At 33.0% G+C, this 20,933-nt stretch overlaps 1 protein-coding gene across 7 annotated transcripts in view; it reads left to right on the top strand.

Moving 5' to 3' along the window:
• The window catches only part of LOC143075426 (carbonic anhydrase 12-like), a 64,181-nt gene extending 46,165 nt beyond the window's left edge, over positions 1 to 18,016 (top strand). For 6 of the 7 annotated variants that reach the window (XM_076250828.1, XM_076250821.1, XM_076250823.1 and 3 more), the window contains exons 2-8: positions 10,225 to 10,254; positions 12,435 to 12,605; positions 13,189 to 13,337; positions 14,340 to 14,432; positions 14,914 to 14,977; positions 15,864 to 16,021; positions 16,935 to 18,016. In XM_076250828.1, coding sequence (XP_076106943.1) covers positions 10,225 to 10,254; positions 12,435 to 12,605; positions 13,189 to 13,337; positions 14,340 to 14,432; positions 14,914 to 14,977; positions 15,864 to 16,021; positions 16,935 to 17,144 — 875 coding nt within the window. In that variant the 3' untranslated portion in view covers positions 17,145 to 18,016. Of the gene's footprint in view, positions 1 to 4,663; positions 4,797 to 10,224; positions 10,255 to 12,434; positions 12,606 to 13,188; positions 13,338 to 14,339; positions 14,433 to 14,913; positions 14,978 to 15,863; positions 16,022 to 16,934 lie in introns of those variants that run through there. The other variant, XM_076250824.1, reaches the window with a different exon arrangement.
• Positions 18,017 to 20,933: the final 2,917 nt, after the last annotated feature.

The following is a 20,933-nucleotide window of genomic DNA, read 5'->3' as shown; positions in this document are numbered from 1 at the left end:
ATTGACAATGAACATCTGAGACCAATGGATCAAATTCCATAATATCGAACTCTTTAACAACTGGAAATAAATTAGATGACAATAATAAATAGTCAATAACACTTGTATCATTACAAGTTTTTTTACCAATACCTTTATCATTACCTACTCTTGAGTTTGCTATATACATGTTATTTCTTTTACATACATTTAAAAGTTTGTGTCCGTAATTATTTGGTGCACAATTACAACTTGTAACTCTGTGTAATGGAATACTGTTTCTAGGTAAATTTTCGTAGTCAAACATATACGAAAGTATATCCTCGTCTGAGTTAAATTCAAAAATATCAACCAGATTCTCGTCCGGTATAATATAGTCTGGTAAACTACCAGTTTTGGCATTAAAATCACCAAAAATAATACAATTTAGACTCTCTATGTTTTTTATATTAAGCATCTCATTTTCTACCTCATCGAATGATTCACTTGTTGAATATTTCGAATTCGATGGTGGAATATAAACACAACCTAGTAGACTATCAGTTTTCTGGTTTATAATAAGTTTTGAAATCTTAACCCACTGTACAAATTCACAATCTGTATTTATAAAGTTTAAATAACCTTTTAACTTATTTCTATACATTACTACAATCCCCCCTGATTTTCTTTTACATTTTTTTCTAATTTTAGAATAATACATATAGTCATCAGGTATATTTAATATATCAATGTCAGACAATTTTGTTTCTGTAAACAAACAAATATCATATTTTTTAATCATCTCTATAAATTCAGGACACAACAGTTTTTGTTTTATACCACATACGTTAAGAAAACAAATTTTTAATTCAGAAAAAATAGGATCCGCATTGTTAGTTCGATTTTCACTTGTGCTGATATCTCTTTCTGTTCCTCTTGCACAACATCCCTATGCACCAGGAAAAGGAGGAGGTGGTCTTTGCTCCATTGGTCGCTGGTTTTGGAACGGTGGTCTATGTGGCATTTGTGGTGGTGGATGCGGGAAGAATCTCTTGTTGTCGATAAACAGTTTATCATCACGTAAATGTGCAACGTGTCCTTTTTGTCTTGCATCCTTCATGATCGGCACCAATTCACGTCTTCTCTGAATAACTTCCGCTGGGAATTGTTCATGGACACGAAACTGAGTGTCCCTTTCTTTAAATTTTTCTCTTGCAGCCGCCATCACCATTTCGCGGTCCTTTCTTTTTTCAAATTTGGCAACGATTCCCCTCGGACCTCTATCTCGGCGCGGTTTTAGTCTATGTACCACGTGAAACGGAATATTGTTTTCGATTCCAAGTTCATTTGTTAAAAATGTTTGAAGTTTTTCTTCCGTATTTTCAGGTTGTTTGGTATCAGAAACATCGGGAATCCCGCGAAATATCAAATTGTCTCTCATCGATCGAGTTTGTATATCAACTATCCTGTCCCTTAATTCGTAATTTTCATTTTGAAGTTTATCATTTTCTCTTTTTATAAAATCTACATTCTGTTCAATGACCGATGATCGTATTGATGATTCCTGTATAGATGTATTGTGATTGTTAATTTGTTGTCGCATATCTGTTACGTTTCTGTCTAAATGTTCAAACCGTTGTTCCATAGCATTCATTTTCACAACAATCTCATCGAGTATGTCTAATTTCTGAAGTTTTTGTGAACAGTCTATCATAAAATTTTCAAATTTACTATACATCGAGAATTCAGTTGGTTGAGATTGTGGCGAGCTAAAGCTGAGATGAGTTTGAAGAGGTTGGTTCGCTATAAGAAAATCTGCAGGAGTTGTTGGGGGAGCCATAGGATAAGATTGATACGGGGTTCCGATTGAAGTTTGACCGTATGTGTTTAAATGGTTTAAATTACTCGGGTTACCATATAATATGTTGTGAGATGTACTTAAGTGATCTGCCACTGGAGTATATGGTGTATATGGTGTATTTCGGTTAACACTTTGTACTTTGTTTACATTGGCGTCCATTTTTGTTGTTTTTGATTGTGGCGGTGTCTTACTTGAACTTCGTTTCCTTTTTTTCTCATTCGGTACTTTTTTCTGTACTTTTCCTTTTCCCTTTTTTGATCCCATTGTTGATCAAGGACATAATGTTCGACATGATATATCACAAAAATCCAATATACATATTCCACAAAACATATAACTAATAACTTTTTTGTGGGAGCTCCGAAGCCCTGTCTGTCCTGTCCGCCATTTTTTACTGTTATAAGCATCTTCTTTTCTAATTCATTCATTTCTTTCTTTTTTTTCTTTCTTTTTTTTTCTTGCTTCTGTGTTCTTTGTTATGAATTGTTACACTCCGTTTCTTTTTTATTACAAATTAAAAAAAATCTTAGCTGAGGGTGTTTTATATAAATTCATATCTAATTTTTTGAATGGATTTGAAGTTTCCAAGTCTGCCTCTCTTTTTTTATCAAATTTTAAAAAATGCAGGTGCAAATATTTCCATATATGTCACTTTAACTGTATTGGTTTGACGTGTTGTTTGATTTCAAAGATATATAAAACTTCAAACAAAAAAATACATGGTTTTATATACTTTTAAAATGTCTAAGTTATTAAAGTACCAATTTTATTGAACAAGTTTATGTGAACTTTCTTGCAAAAGAAAAATCAACGTTTACATACAAAAATCTTTATAAATGTTCTGCGTTTGAATTATTGTCTTCCGGTACTCTAATTCGTCGATATTTTCCCGTAACAATGACCCTAACAACGATTAAGTATACACAATTTATCCGTAATGAGGAAAAATAAAAGTATAGAATTGATTTTAGTTCACCAGTTTAAAAAGAGCTTCAGGAGTCTAATTTACTATACTTGCCCCCAAATAATAAACCAAATTGCGTTTTTTCCCGGGTACTTTTCATCTAAAACCATAATTACTTTTACAATATCATCTTGTTAGATAGATAACCTACTTCTTGGACAGATTCAGTAGTTATATTTCAAGTAGCAGATTTATTAATATCAATGCTAATATTTACTCTTTTATCGTTCAAGTTAAAGTCTTGTCTGATAAAGTACGTGAACCATAAAATGCACCGTAAGCAAATTCGCTTCCTGATTATAAAATGATCTTGACTGATATTGGCCGATCTAATGTCCCAAAATATGGTAGTGTTAATTCTTGGTTCGAAGAGGTTAAATTAACATTTTAGAAATAAAGTTCAGAACTGTAGATGTAATGGTTATCGCTGGATGTAAAAAGTCAAGCGTTGTAAATTTAAAGTCAAGCGGTGTAGGTATAAAGTCAAGCGTTGTAGATATAAAGTCAAGCGTTGTAGGTATAAAGTCAAGCGTTGTAGGTATAAAGTCAAGCGTTGTAGATATAAAGTCAAGCGTTGTAGGTATAAAGTCAAGCGTTGTAGGTATAAAATCAAGCGTTGTAGATATAAATTCATGCACTGTAGATATATAATCATGCGATGTAGATTTTAATTCGAGCGTTGTAGATTTAAGCGCTGTAGATATAAAGTAATGCGCTGTAGATTTAAAGTCAAGCACTGCAGATATAAAGTCAAGCGTTGTAGATATAAAGTCAAACGTTGTAGGTATAAAGTCAAGCGTTGCAGTTATTTTAGGAATGACTGTAATATTTTTTTCTGTCTATGAAGAAATAACATAAAAAAAATTGGTGCATACTGAATAACGCGCGTAGCGGGTTATTTAACAGTGTGCACCACATTTTTTATGTTATTTCTTCATAGACAGAAAAATATAACAGTCATTTCTTATAATTTAATTCTAAATTCCATTTTAAATCGTAGAAACCATGAAAAAACGTTGATGACGTCACGGTCACATGACTAAATTATGTATATGGGTTGATAACAAAATAACGTCAGCCAATCAGAAGACGCGCTACATCCAAAATTAAATTATAAAGCAATGCGCTGTAGATATATATAATATAAAGTCAAGCGTTGTAGATATAAAGTCAAGCGTTGCAGTTATAAAGTCAAGTGTTGCAGTTATAAAGTCAAGCGCTGTAGATTTAAAATCAAGCACTGCAGATGAAATGTCCAGCTGTTGATGTAAATTCAGCGTTTTTGATGTAAAGTTCAGAGCTATAAATTTGATGTCAAGAGTGGTATAATAGATAAACAATTAAGCGCTGAAGGTGAAAAATCAAGCGCACAGGATGTTAAGTCCTGCGCTGTAGATAAGAACTTAACATCTTCCGTGCTGGGCTTAAGAATTTCAGCGCTGAACTATAGATTTTAGCATTGGACTTAACATCTCCAGCGCTTGACTTTGAAGACCACTACTCTTCACCTGTATGAGATCAAAGCTGTAAAGGTCAGCGCTGTAGATATTTACTCGTTCGTTGTAGATTTAAAATTTAGCACTGTAGACATGAAAGTCTTTCCATATTTAAAATCTCTACAGCTACAATGCAGATTCTCAGCGCTGGACGGATGTTGCATCTCAAGCGCTTTACCTCAAATATACAGCGCTAATCTTAAAAAAAAAGCTATTTATCTGTAAAAATGAGACCAAAATAGGGCTCCGTGGATATCAGACAAATGACATAACACCTTTGATAATTTTAGTTTATGTGATCATGCAGTGTTCATTTGTATGAAGTTCCAATATTTAACCTGTCTTTAACCTGAGTTATGATTTTTAAGTCTAATCTTGCTATCTCGGTTGTATCTGAAATACTATAGTTGTAGATCAATAGTAATAGTGTTTTCCATGGATATGTTTTGCATTCTACATTATCTTTTGCAACTAATCGTTTATTCATTTTGCATAGGGAATGTGTTTAGCTTTGCAGGTAAGGTTATAAAAGAGTAAGATACATAGCAACATTTTACATACATAAAAGATGTTTGATAAACTTAAAACAATTGAACACCAAGAAAGACCATACTCGACCCCATTATAAAAAAAAATAATTAAATAAAATGAAAAAAATAAAATCGGAAGAAATATTATTTCTGAAATAAATTGGCCAAATCAATAATTCAGTGAAATTTCAGATAATCTCATTTAGAAATCACAGTACTTTACCACATAGAATGGTAACAGAAAATGTACAAGAAACCATTACTAGATGCAAAGGCAACCTTGGAGTTTTTGTTGACTCGCATGTTGCTTGGCATCAAATAAGGGTCTCTTGTACATTATCCAATGCATGTAATTTTGATTGTTATCATTGTTTTTTTTTTTTAGCTAAATCTATTTATTGACAGGTTTTATAAATCGTCAATTTTCAATTTAAACTCTTACCATAAACATCGAACTATGAATTTCATATTCTGTTGATGACAACAAAAACTAATAAATTATCGTATTTTATAACATTTAATTTCTATTTTAATATCTTATTTGTGATAATCAGTTTTCGGTGTGAAAGGAAACAAAAATTAACAAGGACGTTGAACGAAGTGGTAAAATGTCGTTTTGTATAAAAAGTAAACGTTTTGTCGTTTTGTATAAAATGTATACATTGATATTCATTATCAAATATATAGAAGAAAAGGTGAATGGTACTTTAAGCAAGCATGTGAATCATATAACTTAGATTGACCGTTGGTTGTTTTTAAAATATACAAGTAGAAATGGGAATTGAAACAGTGACCCAACAACATAAATAATAGAAAAAGGAACAACATGTTTCTATACGGACTCAAACAACAAAATCAGTCTATAATGCAGCACACACAAAAAATTGCATATTCGTAAATAAATATATCAATAACAGTTTTATAAATCTATGAAATAACCCCAAAATATTTATTAAAACGGTCACTATTAAACTTCATCCCGAAGCCCCTGACGCCCCTCCCCTTCTTCTATTTCCTTGGGGGTTTGTGCGTTTAGTTTTTTTTTGTATACTTTTTTTATTGTCTCCTTGTTACATTTTAGGCCACGGTGTTTTTCGTCGATCTAAAATGTTTTATTGTCCGTTTTATACATTCTGCCTTTTTATATCATTAAATGTTGTATCTGTATACATTATTTGTTTTTAATATTTATAATACAACTTTATGAGAAAAAAAATCACATGTTCTCGCATATGAAGAACACCATCGAAATAATACAAAAAGGGAAGACGTTTTATAGAAGATAAATTAAATTAGTCAATTAGATTCACAAGTCTAGTACATGTATAGAAAACCCAGGAAATTTGATAAGCAAACTAAAAATGGCAATGACAAACAACATTGTATCCCAAACATTGCAGTTTTTCTTAACTTGACATTTTGATGGGAATAATCTGGTTACAGAATCGCGCGATGTTGGCTGGTAAGGTTTATGCAGCTGGCACCTTTAGATCAAATACTCGCTTTTTGACGAATCAGTTTAAATTTCAGTTTTACAGTAGTGCTGCGTTGTTGTCAGACGGCCTTTGAACTATAGACTATTTCTGAAACTAACAGACCATTTTAAGTTATTTAACATAATCAATTCACTATAAATATCTTCCACCAAACAATGATGTCATTAGCACCACTGCTAAAACACTCCCCCTTGTCAGTCATTCATACTTATTATATGATATTTATTTATTTAGCAATACAATATAAAGTATTGTCTGCAAGTCGAGTGGTCACAACTTAAAACCGTTTTCCAATCTATTAAAAAATTTAAGTAATTTGCATAACTAGTTTATTTCTTAGTTAAACAAGTTAGAGACTAAAATGGATAACGAATCCCTACCCATAACGCACATTAGATATATTGAATGCCCGAAAGTAAGACCAAACTGTAAAGATGTATGTTAAGATCAAATGTTTCCGTTATGACCAAAACTGTTGACCTGCTTTTGATGTTAATTTTGTCCAGAATTTAATTAAAGATTTCTATCAAGAAATTGTCAATAATTCATTTGTCGTAATCTTCTATAGATTATGCCCCAGTCACACTGTCCCGATTTTTATATACGATGGACACCCGAATGCGAAAATTGTCAGTTAGTCCGAAATTGGTCCCGATCTCGTTAAAATACCAAAAAAATGACCGAAGCAAGTACGATGAATAACGAAGTCTATACGATGGTGCCGAAATTATATACGATAGCAAAAGATGGACATACGAAGGTTAACCGAAGACGGGTATTTCAGCTTCATATCTCAGCCGAGGCCTACGCGATGGATCACGAAGGCTACTCGATGAATTACGAAGGCTACACGATGGATCACGATGATGGCGCGATGGCCATACGATGTCTAAAAGACGTCGTGTACAGCTTACGATGCATTTAAATTATATGCCAAAGGCATCACGCGTTTTAAATTGTTTGATCAATATTGAATATATATATTATATTGTACATTTAATTTCTGGTTTAATCATAAGACGGAAGACCGTGGGCTATTGTTCCTCCTTGTAATGATCTGACATTTTTTACGTTCAAGGCCAAAGGTCAATGTCATGCAGATGGACTTGTTTTTTCTCCTTGAAATAGCATAATACACAGGAAATTGGTTGCTCATTTTTTTACCTGCTGGTTCTAAAGACAATATTAAAGGTATTCCCAGTTACTGAATGTTTTGGTTGATTTCTAAAAAAATGGTTTATGTATTAAATATGCATACTCAATTTACCATTTTCTGCATGTGTCATATACAAATATAGTAAAATTTAAAATTGAGAATGAAAATGGGGAATGTGTCAAAGAGACAACAACCCGACCATAGAAAAAACAACAGCAGAAGGTCACCAACAGGTCTTCAATGTAGCGAGACATTCCCGCCCCGGAGGCGTCCTTCAGCTGGCCCCTAAACAAATATATACTAGTTCAGTGATAATGAACGCCATACTAATTTCCGATTTGTACACAAGAAACTAAAATTAAAAAAATACAAGACTAACAAAGGCCAGAGGCTCCTGACTTGGGACAGGCGCAAAAATGCGGCGGGGTTAAACATGTTTATGAGATCTCAACCCTCCCCCTATACCTCTAGCCAATGTAGAAAAGTAAATGCATAACAATACGCACATTACATACGAGTGGATGCCACGCTCGGCATTGCCTTGTTTGAACTGTAAAATGTGTGCACTAGTCTGAATAATCACCCATAACTATGCCCATGTTTACTGATCTATCTTAAAGGGAATAAAATGGATTCGTTGATCCCTTTTATTCAAAAAGAGCTCTTTCCAGGAGAATATCATAATAATATAGACAACAGGAAGGATGTGGGGAAAGCAACAAATGCGGCAAAAATATGACAGATAGAAAACAAAATGGTTATGGAGTAAACATTCGTGTGACAACAACTCAGACGATACATACAAAATAAGAATAAAGAAGAAAAAGTTGGTTTCCCTATATAGGTGTACCTGCAGTGTTGGTGTACGAGGCGCGTTTATGATTTTCATTATGTTACTTGATATGAAAAATTGACAAAAAATAATATTTTACTTGTAAAAGTAAATCCTGAACCTGTAATAGCTGCCCTTCTTGTTCCATTTGAATTAATAGAAACAACGTTGTCGCCTTTCTTGTTCTCATAGAATCATGATATGAGCTCCATGTTTTGTGAACGTCTTTCTTAACTGTCGTATTAGACTGACCAGTGCATATCGAAAATTAACTTACATTTAGCTGGATTTATTGCCGTCGTAGTTCCATCTTGTCGCCTTCGTACTTTTATTCGGTGGCAACACGACGGGATTACGAGGTCTTCACGAAGTCGTGTTGCCATCGTAAGACCTTCGGGTAGCTTCGTGATTCATTCGTGTAGACATCGTAATGTCAAAACTGCCCGATGGAAACGATGGAAACACGAATGCAATACGATGTTCAAAGATGCATTTCCGGTGACATTACGATGGTGAGGATGGTGATACGAACTCAATACGAACCCTCAACATCGGACGCACCTTCGGGGATTTTTTAACATGTTAAAAAATTTAGAACCATCAGCCATTTTAGGTTTGCACTTCCCGCACATTAATGTATGTATAAAATCTTCGATGATGAATAAACTATCTTTCATATGAGATAATGTAACATATTACGTCTTTTATTTATTTATTTTACAATATTTTATTTCTTAGTAAACCTAATCTTAAATTATAGAAAAAAAAATAGACCAAAGCGTATACGTAAGCAATAGTTAATTGCTACAATGTATAGAAATTGCGAAATAAAAAGTGGGTTATTTCACACAGTATAATTATGTAATCCAATAAAAATTGATTGGTTTGTGTGTGTGTTGGGGGAACAGTGGCGGATCCAGCCATTTTAAAAGGAGGGGGTTCCCAACCAAGGACAAAAAAGGGGGGTTCCAACTATATGTCCCCATTCAAATGCATTGATCGGCCAAAAAAGGGGGGTTCCAACCCCCGGAACCCCACCCCTGGATCCGCCACTGTTTCCCGGAGGGGGTCTCACAAAAGACTTTACAGACTGGCATTTATTGTTTCTTCGCTAAGCACGTGGCATTTAAAAGAAAGAGCAGTTTCAACAATGATATGTAGTCCAAGACTGATTATGTAATGCATGCATTCTTCAGATGGTAAATGTCCTATTAAATTTATTTATTGTTGTTTTGATAATAGAATTGCGTTTCGTCCTTGTTATTAATTACAAGTCTTCATGATATCCATTTTTAATGTGTCGGAATGTCCATAATACAAGTTAAAAATATTTTCATAAACTTTAATTATTCATTTAGCTTCAGGAAACAAGTTGAACAGGTTTAAACATTTCATATTTATACTAGACCTAACTTGCAACCCCGTAATACGACATTGACCATGTAGAATTGTGAGTGTTCGGTTTTTGGTCCCTTTTGTTCTGACGATCACTTGTTAACATTGCAGCCTTCAATAATTTTGGTATGAAGCGTACCGGGCTGTTGATTGTTATTCCAGTAACACTTTTTGTTGTGCACATTTCTTACGGATCCTTAGCTTTTAAATATTCGGATTTGAGTGTATAGTTGGGGGGAGAAGGTCGAGAAGGGGTGTTATTGAGTTTTTAATTATGATTATAGAGTCCGTATGTTTATCAGGATATTTTTACTTTAGAGGGGATTTGGTGAGAATGATGCTGAGTTGTTGACTAAGATTACAGTGGCTCTATTTAACTGACTCGATGGCATACAAGGCATTTCAGGTCGCATCCTTTTATATTTAACCAAGTTGAAAGTACTAGTGACGCAAACAATGAGTAAACAGACTGATCAGTATACTTAATATCATATATTATTTACTTATTGTAATAAATGCCATTATTATCATTTCAGGGAACAAATGGGGATATGACTACGCTGATGGTAAGTTGACTATGTATCATATTTTTATATGCATTGAATATGTCTCAACTCCGTGGCGGATCCACATATTTTCATAAGGGAGACATTGACTGCCTAAGAGGGTGTTTGTTCGAGTCATGCTTCAGTGATTCCATAAATAATCAACAATTTTTTTCCCACAAAAGTGTGTGGGTTCGGACTCCCTAGAAAATTTTCTTTATCCGCCTTCGAACTTTATACAGTATTTTTCTTATTTCCTTTAATTTTTACTTTTGTTTCATTACTTGTAAGTTACATTAGTCAAAAGTTTTCTTAAGTTTAAATGAAAAATTTAGCACAGATATTAACACTGTCATAAAACAAAGGACTGTAGTACTGGTGACAGATATGAAAAACAGCTACTGATCAGTATGCTTAAACTTAGTTCTTTATAATTTGGCCTTTAACCTTTCGTGATTCAAGCGTCACAATGATGAATCTTTTGTAGAAGAAACGCGTGTCTGTCAATTCACAATTGTGAGGCTGGTATACATAAATATATTGGATGAGTGTTTTGTGTAAACTTGCATTGTCCAGAAATTATCTTCAGCACGAAGAAACTCTTAAGAACCATATATCGGTGACAGTTAAGACGAAATGTCGAAAATGATAAACATGAATCATACAACAACAATTATTGTTATTCATCAAATTACTAATTGCGTCTAACATGTCATACCGTCGTACTATATAAACATGAGGTTAAATACAACACGAGTTTACACAACTTAAATTCATTGGCATATTTTTTTTTCTTTTTCTATGTTAGCAATAATTGTAGGTGCAATGATAAGCAAAATTAGTTCCTACAAACTGTCTTATGTACTTTTATGACTAACGTTTTTTTTTCTGCTTTTTAGTTCTTTTACCTATTTGCTTTTATTTTATAACAGTTTCTGAAAAGACTAGTTATTTTGAAAGAGAGTAGCTAACATCCTTAAATAAAATCTCGTCTAAATTAGAATATATTTAATTGCTTGATTGTTGGTTGCTTAACGTCAAGTGGTAAATATCTATGCATGACGAAATTTAGAGAAAGGAAATACTGTTCATCAAATACAGAGTGCAACAATGACTTTAAAATTATTTTAATGCCAAGTAAAATGTTGGTGTAAAGTAAAGTAAAGTAAAGTAATCTTTATTTAAAGTCGGGTTGCATATATACATAATAACAAAGAACATGAGCTCTTAAGAGCTCTTTAACCGACTGGTGTAGACAACTCTCTCGTTATGCTTAATCGTCGTTAAATTTAGCGACACTTTTGAACAACTGGGTCCAGAGATCAAATGCCGTAAAAGTTATCAACTATCTATAATACTAAAATTATGAGGTCCAATTTGTCAGCCGTCATCACGTAAAACGACGAATCAAAGAATTCAAATTTATATATAACTAATATAGTACAAAGGTGTAGATTAAAAATTACACCACTCCAGGCCCTTTTGTTTTCCACGTAATTAATATTGCCAATAATTAAGAAGTTCCGGGTCGAGTCCGATACCGATACCAATAGTATATTCACCTGTTACGTATTACCTTATCTGTACGTTCCGTATCTGACAGGCGCACCACCAAACGGTGTATTCAGGATTAATATGCTATATACACAGGTCATAATCACAGGATTGACACTACTAAATTGTCAAATTGTTACCTATTGTAGTATTTCAATCAGTAAGATACTTACAATCTGTGACTAAAATAAGGCGTATAGGTACAGTTTTCAATTTGTTAGCGGGCATGACGTAAAACAGCGAATCAAAGAATTCAACTTTATTTATAACTCATATTGGACAATGCTGTTGATTAAAAAATACTCCATTCCAGGAGCTTTCTAAATAATTAATCTTACCAATAATTGATAAGACGTTCCAGTTCGACGGGTTCAAACAGAAAGATTTGATAGCAGAGAAAACTGTGTAACTTAATATAATCGGCATGACTTTATCAGATAACAATACTAATACTAAAATAAGGCTTGCGCATAGTTATATACTTTAATTCAGTCACGGACCCGCGATATCACGGGTGTGTTCTAGTAGTAAATAAGGATGTATTGTCCGAGTATTGTACTGCATGTACACATATAACATAACGAAACGGTTTTGATCACGATGTGAATTTGTAATACAAGAACAATTATATATTTAATATATTTTAGGACCTAAATTTTGGCCCAATAGTTATCCAAACTGTGGTGGACAACAGCAATCGCCGATTAGTATAGGAGTGTCCGAAGTAGTAGTCAACAACAGTTTACCACAGTTTAACTTTGATCATATAAAGAATGTAACCAATCTTAAAATGACCCTAGAAAATAATGGCCATAGTGGTAAGTTTTTTTCTATCTTTTATTTGGGAGGAGCGCAGTGGTTGCAATTGTAGCAAAAAGGCAAAGCAGAAAAAGGACCGTTATTTTTTAAAATTTTCGACAATAACACTTCAATTACATTATTTCTACTTGTGAACTGCAAAACAAATGATCAAATTGAGCTAGTAAAGTTTAAACTACAAAGAAAATAAAAATAACTCTGGTCAGTCCTTGGTTGATCTTTGATCAATTACACGCAAATCGACGTTTTTTATTGAAAGAAAATGGAAGATAATTAGGTAGAGTTTGAGCAGTCAAAAGCATCAATTTTACAAAAAAAATACGTAGAAGATAGGCAATTGATCCTAGCGTACGTTTTTTTTTAATTATTGTTTACTTACTATATATATCCTGAAACACTTGTTACGGTTACATACTAAATAAATGTTAAACATTGTATACATTTTAACAATCATTATGATTCAATTGCAACCCTGGCTGTGCTGATCTTTTAATAGGTTTTAAACGACTTAATATCACTACTATTATTACACCCAAATTTATTCCAATTGCATTTTATTAATGATTTACTGTTATTATTCAGTTCAGATAGATTTAAAGGGAAATAACCTGCAGTTAAGTGGTGGTGGATTGCCTGGAGTGTATAATGCAGAACAATTCCATTTTCACTGGGGTTCCGAAGATAAAAGAGGTTCCGAACATAACATTAACGGAAAACAATACCCTATGGAGGTAACTAAAAATAAAGTAAAACAAAAGAACGAATGAACTTAGCAAATTGATGAACTTAGCAGATAGCAAAAAAAAGGAGCATTCAAAAACTATAAAATCTATGAAAAACAGGCAATAAAATGGCAACAACTAAAGTTTTCATAACACTACAAATAAACATTTACATGAAACTATAGATCAACCAAACGCCAAGTCCGCCGAAAACTGGGTTGAACTCAATTTGCACAATTTCTTTTGAATGCATGGATTTCTGATTAAATAGCGCTGAATACTATAATAACAACCGCTTTGATAAAACAAAAATTAAGGCAATAAATACTTTATATATATGAGAAAGTGGGCTGGATTCTGTCTGGACAGTTTCAAAGTAAAACGGAGAGAGACGAAAGGTAGCATACGAAAGAGACCGAGAAAAACGAAGTTCTAATAGATTATAATAGATTATTCAAAGAATTTAAGATGATGATCCTTTTAGTGTATGTATATTGTACAGCCCGAGAAACATCTTTGGATTAAATATCCAGTTTCCATAAGAAAAAGGATTCAAACAGACGTTTTAATTTATGCTATTTACACCATAAAACATCTTTATTTTTGTTTTACTTTTATTTTTGACTACTTCTACAAGTACTTTGGGGGCCTCGGTTGGTCAAAGTTGTCCCTTACTTTGACCTGGAGATCAATCTTCTGATATCTCTGGTTTGTCTGTTTCCACCGAGTGGCCCGGTGGTTCTCTCCGAGTACTTCGGCTTCCTCCACCATAATAACAGACTGCCCGGTGTCCTAGCACTACCTTTGTGTTGGGTGGGGATTGGTTGTCCTTGTAAAAATAATTGTCGTATAAACATACGTTAGTGACACATCTCCATTAATCTCGTTAGGGAGTGTACATGGATGCCACTGTACCCTCGCAGCTTTCGAGGGGTTCTTCGGATATCGGAGGCATTTACCAGTACATACATACATACATGTATTTATCAACATTGTATTATTTATCTCCAGATGCATGTTGTCCTATATAATAGTCAACACGGTGTGTTTTCCAATGCTCTGAACAAGACAGGAGGACTTGCAGTGTTAGCTTTTTTGTTTGAGGTTAGTATAGTGCCAGATTTGAAACTCTGTATACATACAATGTAAGTAAGTTTATTGATCGTTCCGGTTCTTCTTACTAACAGTTTGTAGCAAAATTGTTATACATCGAATCAATATACAAGATTATTTTTATAATATTTGACTATAGATTACCTTTTTGATTAAAATCGTAAAGTAACAAAAATTATTTTATAGCAAGTGTAATTTGAATTGCTTAAATAAAAATCTTTCAAATAATTGTTATACAATTTCAATATGGAATATACATCTATATATATATATGATTACGTAGAAGAGAGGAGAGAACGATACCAGCGGGACATTCAAACTCATAGATCGAAAATAAACTGTAATTTTTTAAACACCATTGCTAAAAAAGAAAAAGGCAAACAGACAAATAACATCCTTCTACTTGAAAATAACATATACTACTTTCAAGAAAATTTTCTTCCTGTTATGTCATGTTATACCATCATTTCAGATAGGAGAAACTAACCATCATTTTGATGAAATAATCTCGCATCTAACCAAGATTTCACACAAAGGTATGATATACAAAAAAAGTAAAGATAGACCAGAATACAGTGACGGATTTAATTGTGGTGCAGAGGGCGTGCGCCCCCGTTTTTTAATACAGAAAAGAAAAAAATCGTCCATGAAATGTCTATGATGGCCTCTTACTTTACCATAACGGATAATAAGGCCAGTAATGCTAGGTCAATGTAATAATTATGGTATTCTGAAAACAGAACTCATTGTCGAAGGCCATACGGTGTATAGTGACATCCTCGTCATTGATCAGGGACGATTATAGAACTAGATAATCGATGTCTTAAAACGTCATTATATTTTTTTGAAACATTGCATAGCCGCAGAAAATAAGTTTTTGACTGCACCCACCCCAAACATGTATAATAAAATCAACAATGACAATATATATAGAACATGAAATGTTGACGAGAGTCTCTATGATTTAAAAAGTGTAGTCGTTTATATTTGCGTTTCGAATACACGAGTTATCATAATGTACAGTTGAATACATACATGTATGTAACAATCGCAGTAGTTCCTAGTATAAAGCACACTAATGGTAAACATACTATATACAGCATGGACATTGTAGGCTGTTTTACTGATGTGTGTTACAGTGCATTTATATGCTTCTTTTAGAGTTATTACGAAAAGTTATCATCTATTAAACTGATGGGAAGAGGCTACTGTCAAAGCAAATGGGAAACAGTAAATTTAAATAAAAACGCTATAAAGGCCAACTCAAAAAGCACAACAGGTGTTAAATTTATGTCTGAATATTGATAATATTAAATATATATATAATTCAGTGCTTCGATGGCATTTAACACATTATGTGTGTCTTCTCAGACCACACTTTATATAACGAAACATAAATGTCCATTTTTTCTTTAATTTTAGATGACCATGCACTTCTTAATACTTTCGCACTAGATTCTTTATTCCCCCATGATGCTGGTGTGTATTATCGATACTATGGAAGCCTAACAACGCCACCATGTTATGAAAGTGTTATATGGACAATATTTAAGAATCATATTATTATATCGGAAGAACAGGTATGTATATTGTAGATGATATAGAGACCTGTCAATACTAGAATGAAATTCAAAACAGTGTAGCTGTGGCCATTGATTGACACATTAAAATCATCCATTGACTGGGACAATTTAGGTGAACGTTTGTATGTAACGACCAATGCTCACTATGTACTTTTTAAAGACATTTAAACTATGGGGTCACCAAAGGTTCTCAACACCTAAATAAAGTAATTCGAAAAATTAATCAGAAATAACACGATATTTTGATTTATATCAATTATATAAATCAAAGCACAAAGGTTATTCCTGATTAATTTTTCTAATTATTTTATAATTAAAGGCGTTAAGAAACCTTTGGTGACCCCACAGTTTAAATGTCTATCATAGGTACGTCGTGAACAGTGGTCGTTACAGACAAACGTTCACGTAAATTGTCCCAGTCAATGGATGATTTTAATGTGTCAATCAATGGCCACAGCTACACTGTTTTGAATTTCATTCTAGTATTACATGGTTGTTTTCCAGTTACCAATATATAAATATACAATTACTGGCTTAGGGGGCTCTTAAACAGCCAGTAACATCGACATTCAATTAGAAGAAAACAGTAAAACCATAAATACACATTTCAGAACCGGTTAATTTATTAATGGTGAAGTGTTTGAACTGGTTTTGTTTGCAAAAGGTTAAAAAAAAAACAATAACGGAAAAATACACAGACAAGAAAAGAACTGAACAAAACGTTGGGAAAAGATGAATAACGTTAATAACATGTACAGCAAGGTTTTGACAGTGCCACTACACCCTTTTACTTTGTGGATAATTATCTATCATACCACATTTTCTTATTTTATAATAACAAATAAAAAGTATGGAACATAAAAATCCCGGATTAGAAGAATCAACAAGAAAAAAAATATTTTTGTTTCAGATTAACAAATTTAGACATCAGGTGCACAGGAACTATGCCAATGAAACAGACCGGGACATCTCAGACGACTACCGACCCGTCCAAAGACTCAACAACAGAGTGGTGATGACGAATGCCGAGGAAGGACTATATTACAACAATTGTAAAATTAATCTTCCCTTTAACTTTTATTCTATGGTGCTATTGTTTCTGTTAATTAGTAAGCTTTGATGTCTGATGCCATTAGTGATCTGTAGATAGATGTGTAGTATACAGTTGTGTCTAAATGACGTATAACTTATGTTATAAAAAACTTTGATCATTTTTTTTGTTCATACTAACTCCCAATTAACATTCAGTCATAAGGTACAGGGGCGGATCCAGCCATTTATTAAAGGGGGTTCGAACCATATATCCCCATTCAAATGCATTATAAAAAGGGTGGTTCCAACCCACTGACCCCCCCCCCCCCCCCAAACCACCACCTCCACCACCACAAAAAAAAACACTCCACCTGGATCACGAAGATCACAATCTGTTGTAATCTGAACCTATAACATCTGCCGTAGTGGTAGCGGTTATAGAGTATGAAGTACATTGTCAAAGCTATATTGTTTTTTTTTAAACACGAAATAAGGTGTTTAATGAAGAAATCCATTCAAGGACATTGCAATTTTTATCATTTTAGAGGGTAAAATGACGTGTTTTAACTTGTCGGTGTAATTATCAATATATAATTATTATAATAAGTTTTCGAATAACAACAGTTATATTTAAGGAAGTGACTGGGAACATGTACCAGGTCTGACGTCACTAGTGAATACCAGTTTTTGGCTACTGATGACAGACAGGGAATTCTTGAGATAAAAGTCGTTCTTAACACAACTGATTTGCTATTGAAATTGTGATATAAAAGAAAGTAAATCACTTTTAACTTTGAACTAAATTATCATATATGCACATTGTATAAATTTACATTATCATGGATGAAATTTTTATGACACTAACTGTACGCCATTTTACAATTCTAATTTATGTTTTTAAAGTCTTTTATATGTGCTGTTTTATTCATAAACAAATATTAAATATTTTTGCTTGTATAATGTTGTTATGTTTTAGTTAATCTTTTAAACTGTTTTGCAATATATGCAAAATTTTGCATTCCAGACTGCCTTGCATATAAAACTATTTAAAGAAATGGTCGGTTATTGAACTTCTTTTTGAACGTCCGAAAACCAACGGATTACATGTATATATAATTTATAAGGAGATATTAAATATATTGTCTACACAAATTGTGGAGCTTCTTTTCTGCCTATCAAATGTGGAGGGGGGACAAGCTGTTAGGTGTTAGCTGTTAAACATAGAAATAAGTATGACCTTCCATAGGGTTGTTTCGAGTATCTATTTGTTTGTGATCAATAATTGAAACTAGTTAGACTTCAACTTCATCAAAAACTACCTCGATCAAAAACTTTAACCTGAAGCGGGATAGACAAACGAACGGATGGACAAACGAACAAACGGACGTACAGACCAGAAACCATAATGCCCATAAATGGGGCATAAAAATCAAGGCGAAACATTTAAATTGCTATTGAAAAAACCTGAGATTTGTTAATAAGATTAAGCTTGCTACATTCTCCCTCTAATAAAATGGAAAGCCATTTAACGCCCAGACAGCATATAACACTTTTTGCACACAAGAGAGATATACTAGATTTCGAGCCATGTAAAATAATGTATAAATCCAACAAAGTCGTAACTTGATATTATAATGTCCATTTTAAGCATTGATATTGATATATAATTGCCTATGGGGAGAGGGTGGGGGGGTGGGGGGGGGGGGGCGTCAAGATAACCTTATTCATATACACAACCATTCTGCGTAATTAAAACAGTCACTTATAAGTCTCAGTGCATGATACTGTATAAATTTAGAAATTATTGCGATGTTTTTATCATTTCGAAAAATGCGATAGGGTTATATAATTGCAATAATTCAAACACGCATTTTGATTTTTTTGTATGATTTAAACAGGATTTTCCTCAAATATCGCAAAAACTAATATCATGTTTTAATATAAAATGACAAAATCGCAATTATGAAGGCACGCAATTATTTTCTGAATTTACAGTAAGTACTGTATTAGGAATAGATTTCACGAGTTTATGGAATACGTGAATTGACAATATTTTAACATAAGAAATGTGTTTGAGCTCGTATATTCCTTTTTGGGAGAATACTACTAGTATTAGATAAATAGATGGCACTAATCACTATTACAAGTCATTTACATGTTTTAAATACGTTTGGAACATTATTTTACCTATAAAAGAAAGTGGAATTACCAATCAACAAGGTAACCATAATACACTCTAAACATTGTGTTTAGAACCGAAACACTTACCTAAAACAATTATTAAACAGATTTTTGACATGTTTTAAATCTAAACATGTTATATATTTATTGTGCTTACTTGCAGCATTAACGTGTCCAGCTATAAAGTGGTTAGACTAGAAACATATTAACTGAAAAGTGCTTAGAATTTAAACAGGTATAGCTGAAAAGTGTGTAGACTAGAAACATATTAGCTGAAAAGTGCTTAGACTTTAAACAGGTTTAGCTGAAAGTGTTTAGACTAGAAACATATTAGCTGAAAAGTGCTTAGACTTTAAACAGGTTTAGCTGAAAAGTGTTTAGCCTAGAAACATATTAGCTGAAAAGTGCTTAGACTTTCAACAGGTTTAGCTGAAAAGTGTTTAGACTAGAAACGTATTAGCTGAAAAGTGCTTAGATTTTAAACAGATTTAGTTGAAAAGTGTTCAGCCTAGAAACATATTAGCTGAAAAGTGCTTAGACTTTAAACAGGTTTAGATCGTAAAGGGACCTGAAGAAATCTGTTGATCATTTTAGTGTGAAAAGCCGTCACTTCATTAGGCCTAAATTAAACTAATTGTCTGGAATGCTAGTCTGTCAAAGGGGCGTAAGATAGCAGAGGGACATTCAAACTCTATGTCCAAAATAAACAGACAACGTCATGGCTAAAAAAGAAAAAGACCAATAGACAAACAATAATACACAAACACAACAAAGAAAACTAAAGACTGAGCAATCCGAATTAACCCCATCAAAATCTAGATGTGATCTCAGATGCTGCGGAAGGGTAAGTAGACCCTGCTAAAACGTTTAATAGATAACGCTCAACAAAATAGGTTGTCATTCCATCACAAAAAGGAGCCAATGCACCAAATTAAAAAAAAAAGGAATTTCCATATCAAATTGAACATGACATAGCCAGAAATTAGTAGTGCTTTTGCTAATTAATATTCATAATATGTAAATGAGAATTGTACCACGTGATAATAGTTTGAACTGGACTGGCTTGGTATCATTAAAATCTTTAAAACACGGATATTATAAGTTGACCGTCACTGAGTCCTTGTTTATAATCACTATATTTCCGGAAAGTTGTCAGGCGGTCAAAATCAGAACAATGAACGCGAATTTAGTGATTTTTCGCGTTTTCAGGAGTTGATTCTTCTTGAAATAGGTGCATTTTAACTTTAACTTTGACCCGTATCCGATTTCTTTAGTATAATATTCAAATAAGCAAAGTGGCGATGATTTCTGGATATGACCAAACTGTGAATACTTTTTTTCAACAATCTATAATGATCTATATCTAATTAAAATATCGATCTCTGATTTCGTTATAATACGTTATACTACATATGAGCTTATATGTAATATGTCTCTCATTACGTTCTGCTACGTTAAACTGCATATGAGCTCACATGTAGTATAACGTAGTATAACTAAATCAGAGATCTGTAATTTAAGTAGATAGTTTTTTTTCAATTTCAAAGAGTTTTATTTACATCTTCATTTCTTATATTCGAAATATAGTAAATGTTATGTTCTAATACTTTTTGAAATGAAATTATCATAAAACTAAATCTAGCTTTCAAAACAAAAAAAACAAAAATATCTTGGAAAGGACACCTCTTTTTGAAGT

Source organism: Mytilus galloprovincialis, chromosome 5, assembly GCF_965363235.1.
Source record: "Mytilus galloprovincialis chromosome 5, xbMytGall1.hap1.1, whole genome shotgun sequence".
Taxonomy (NCBI): domain Eukaryota; kingdom Metazoa; phylum Mollusca; class Bivalvia; order Mytilida; family Mytilidae; genus Mytilus; species Mytilus galloprovincialis.
This window is presented reverse-complemented; position numbering and strand designations above follow the sequence as displayed.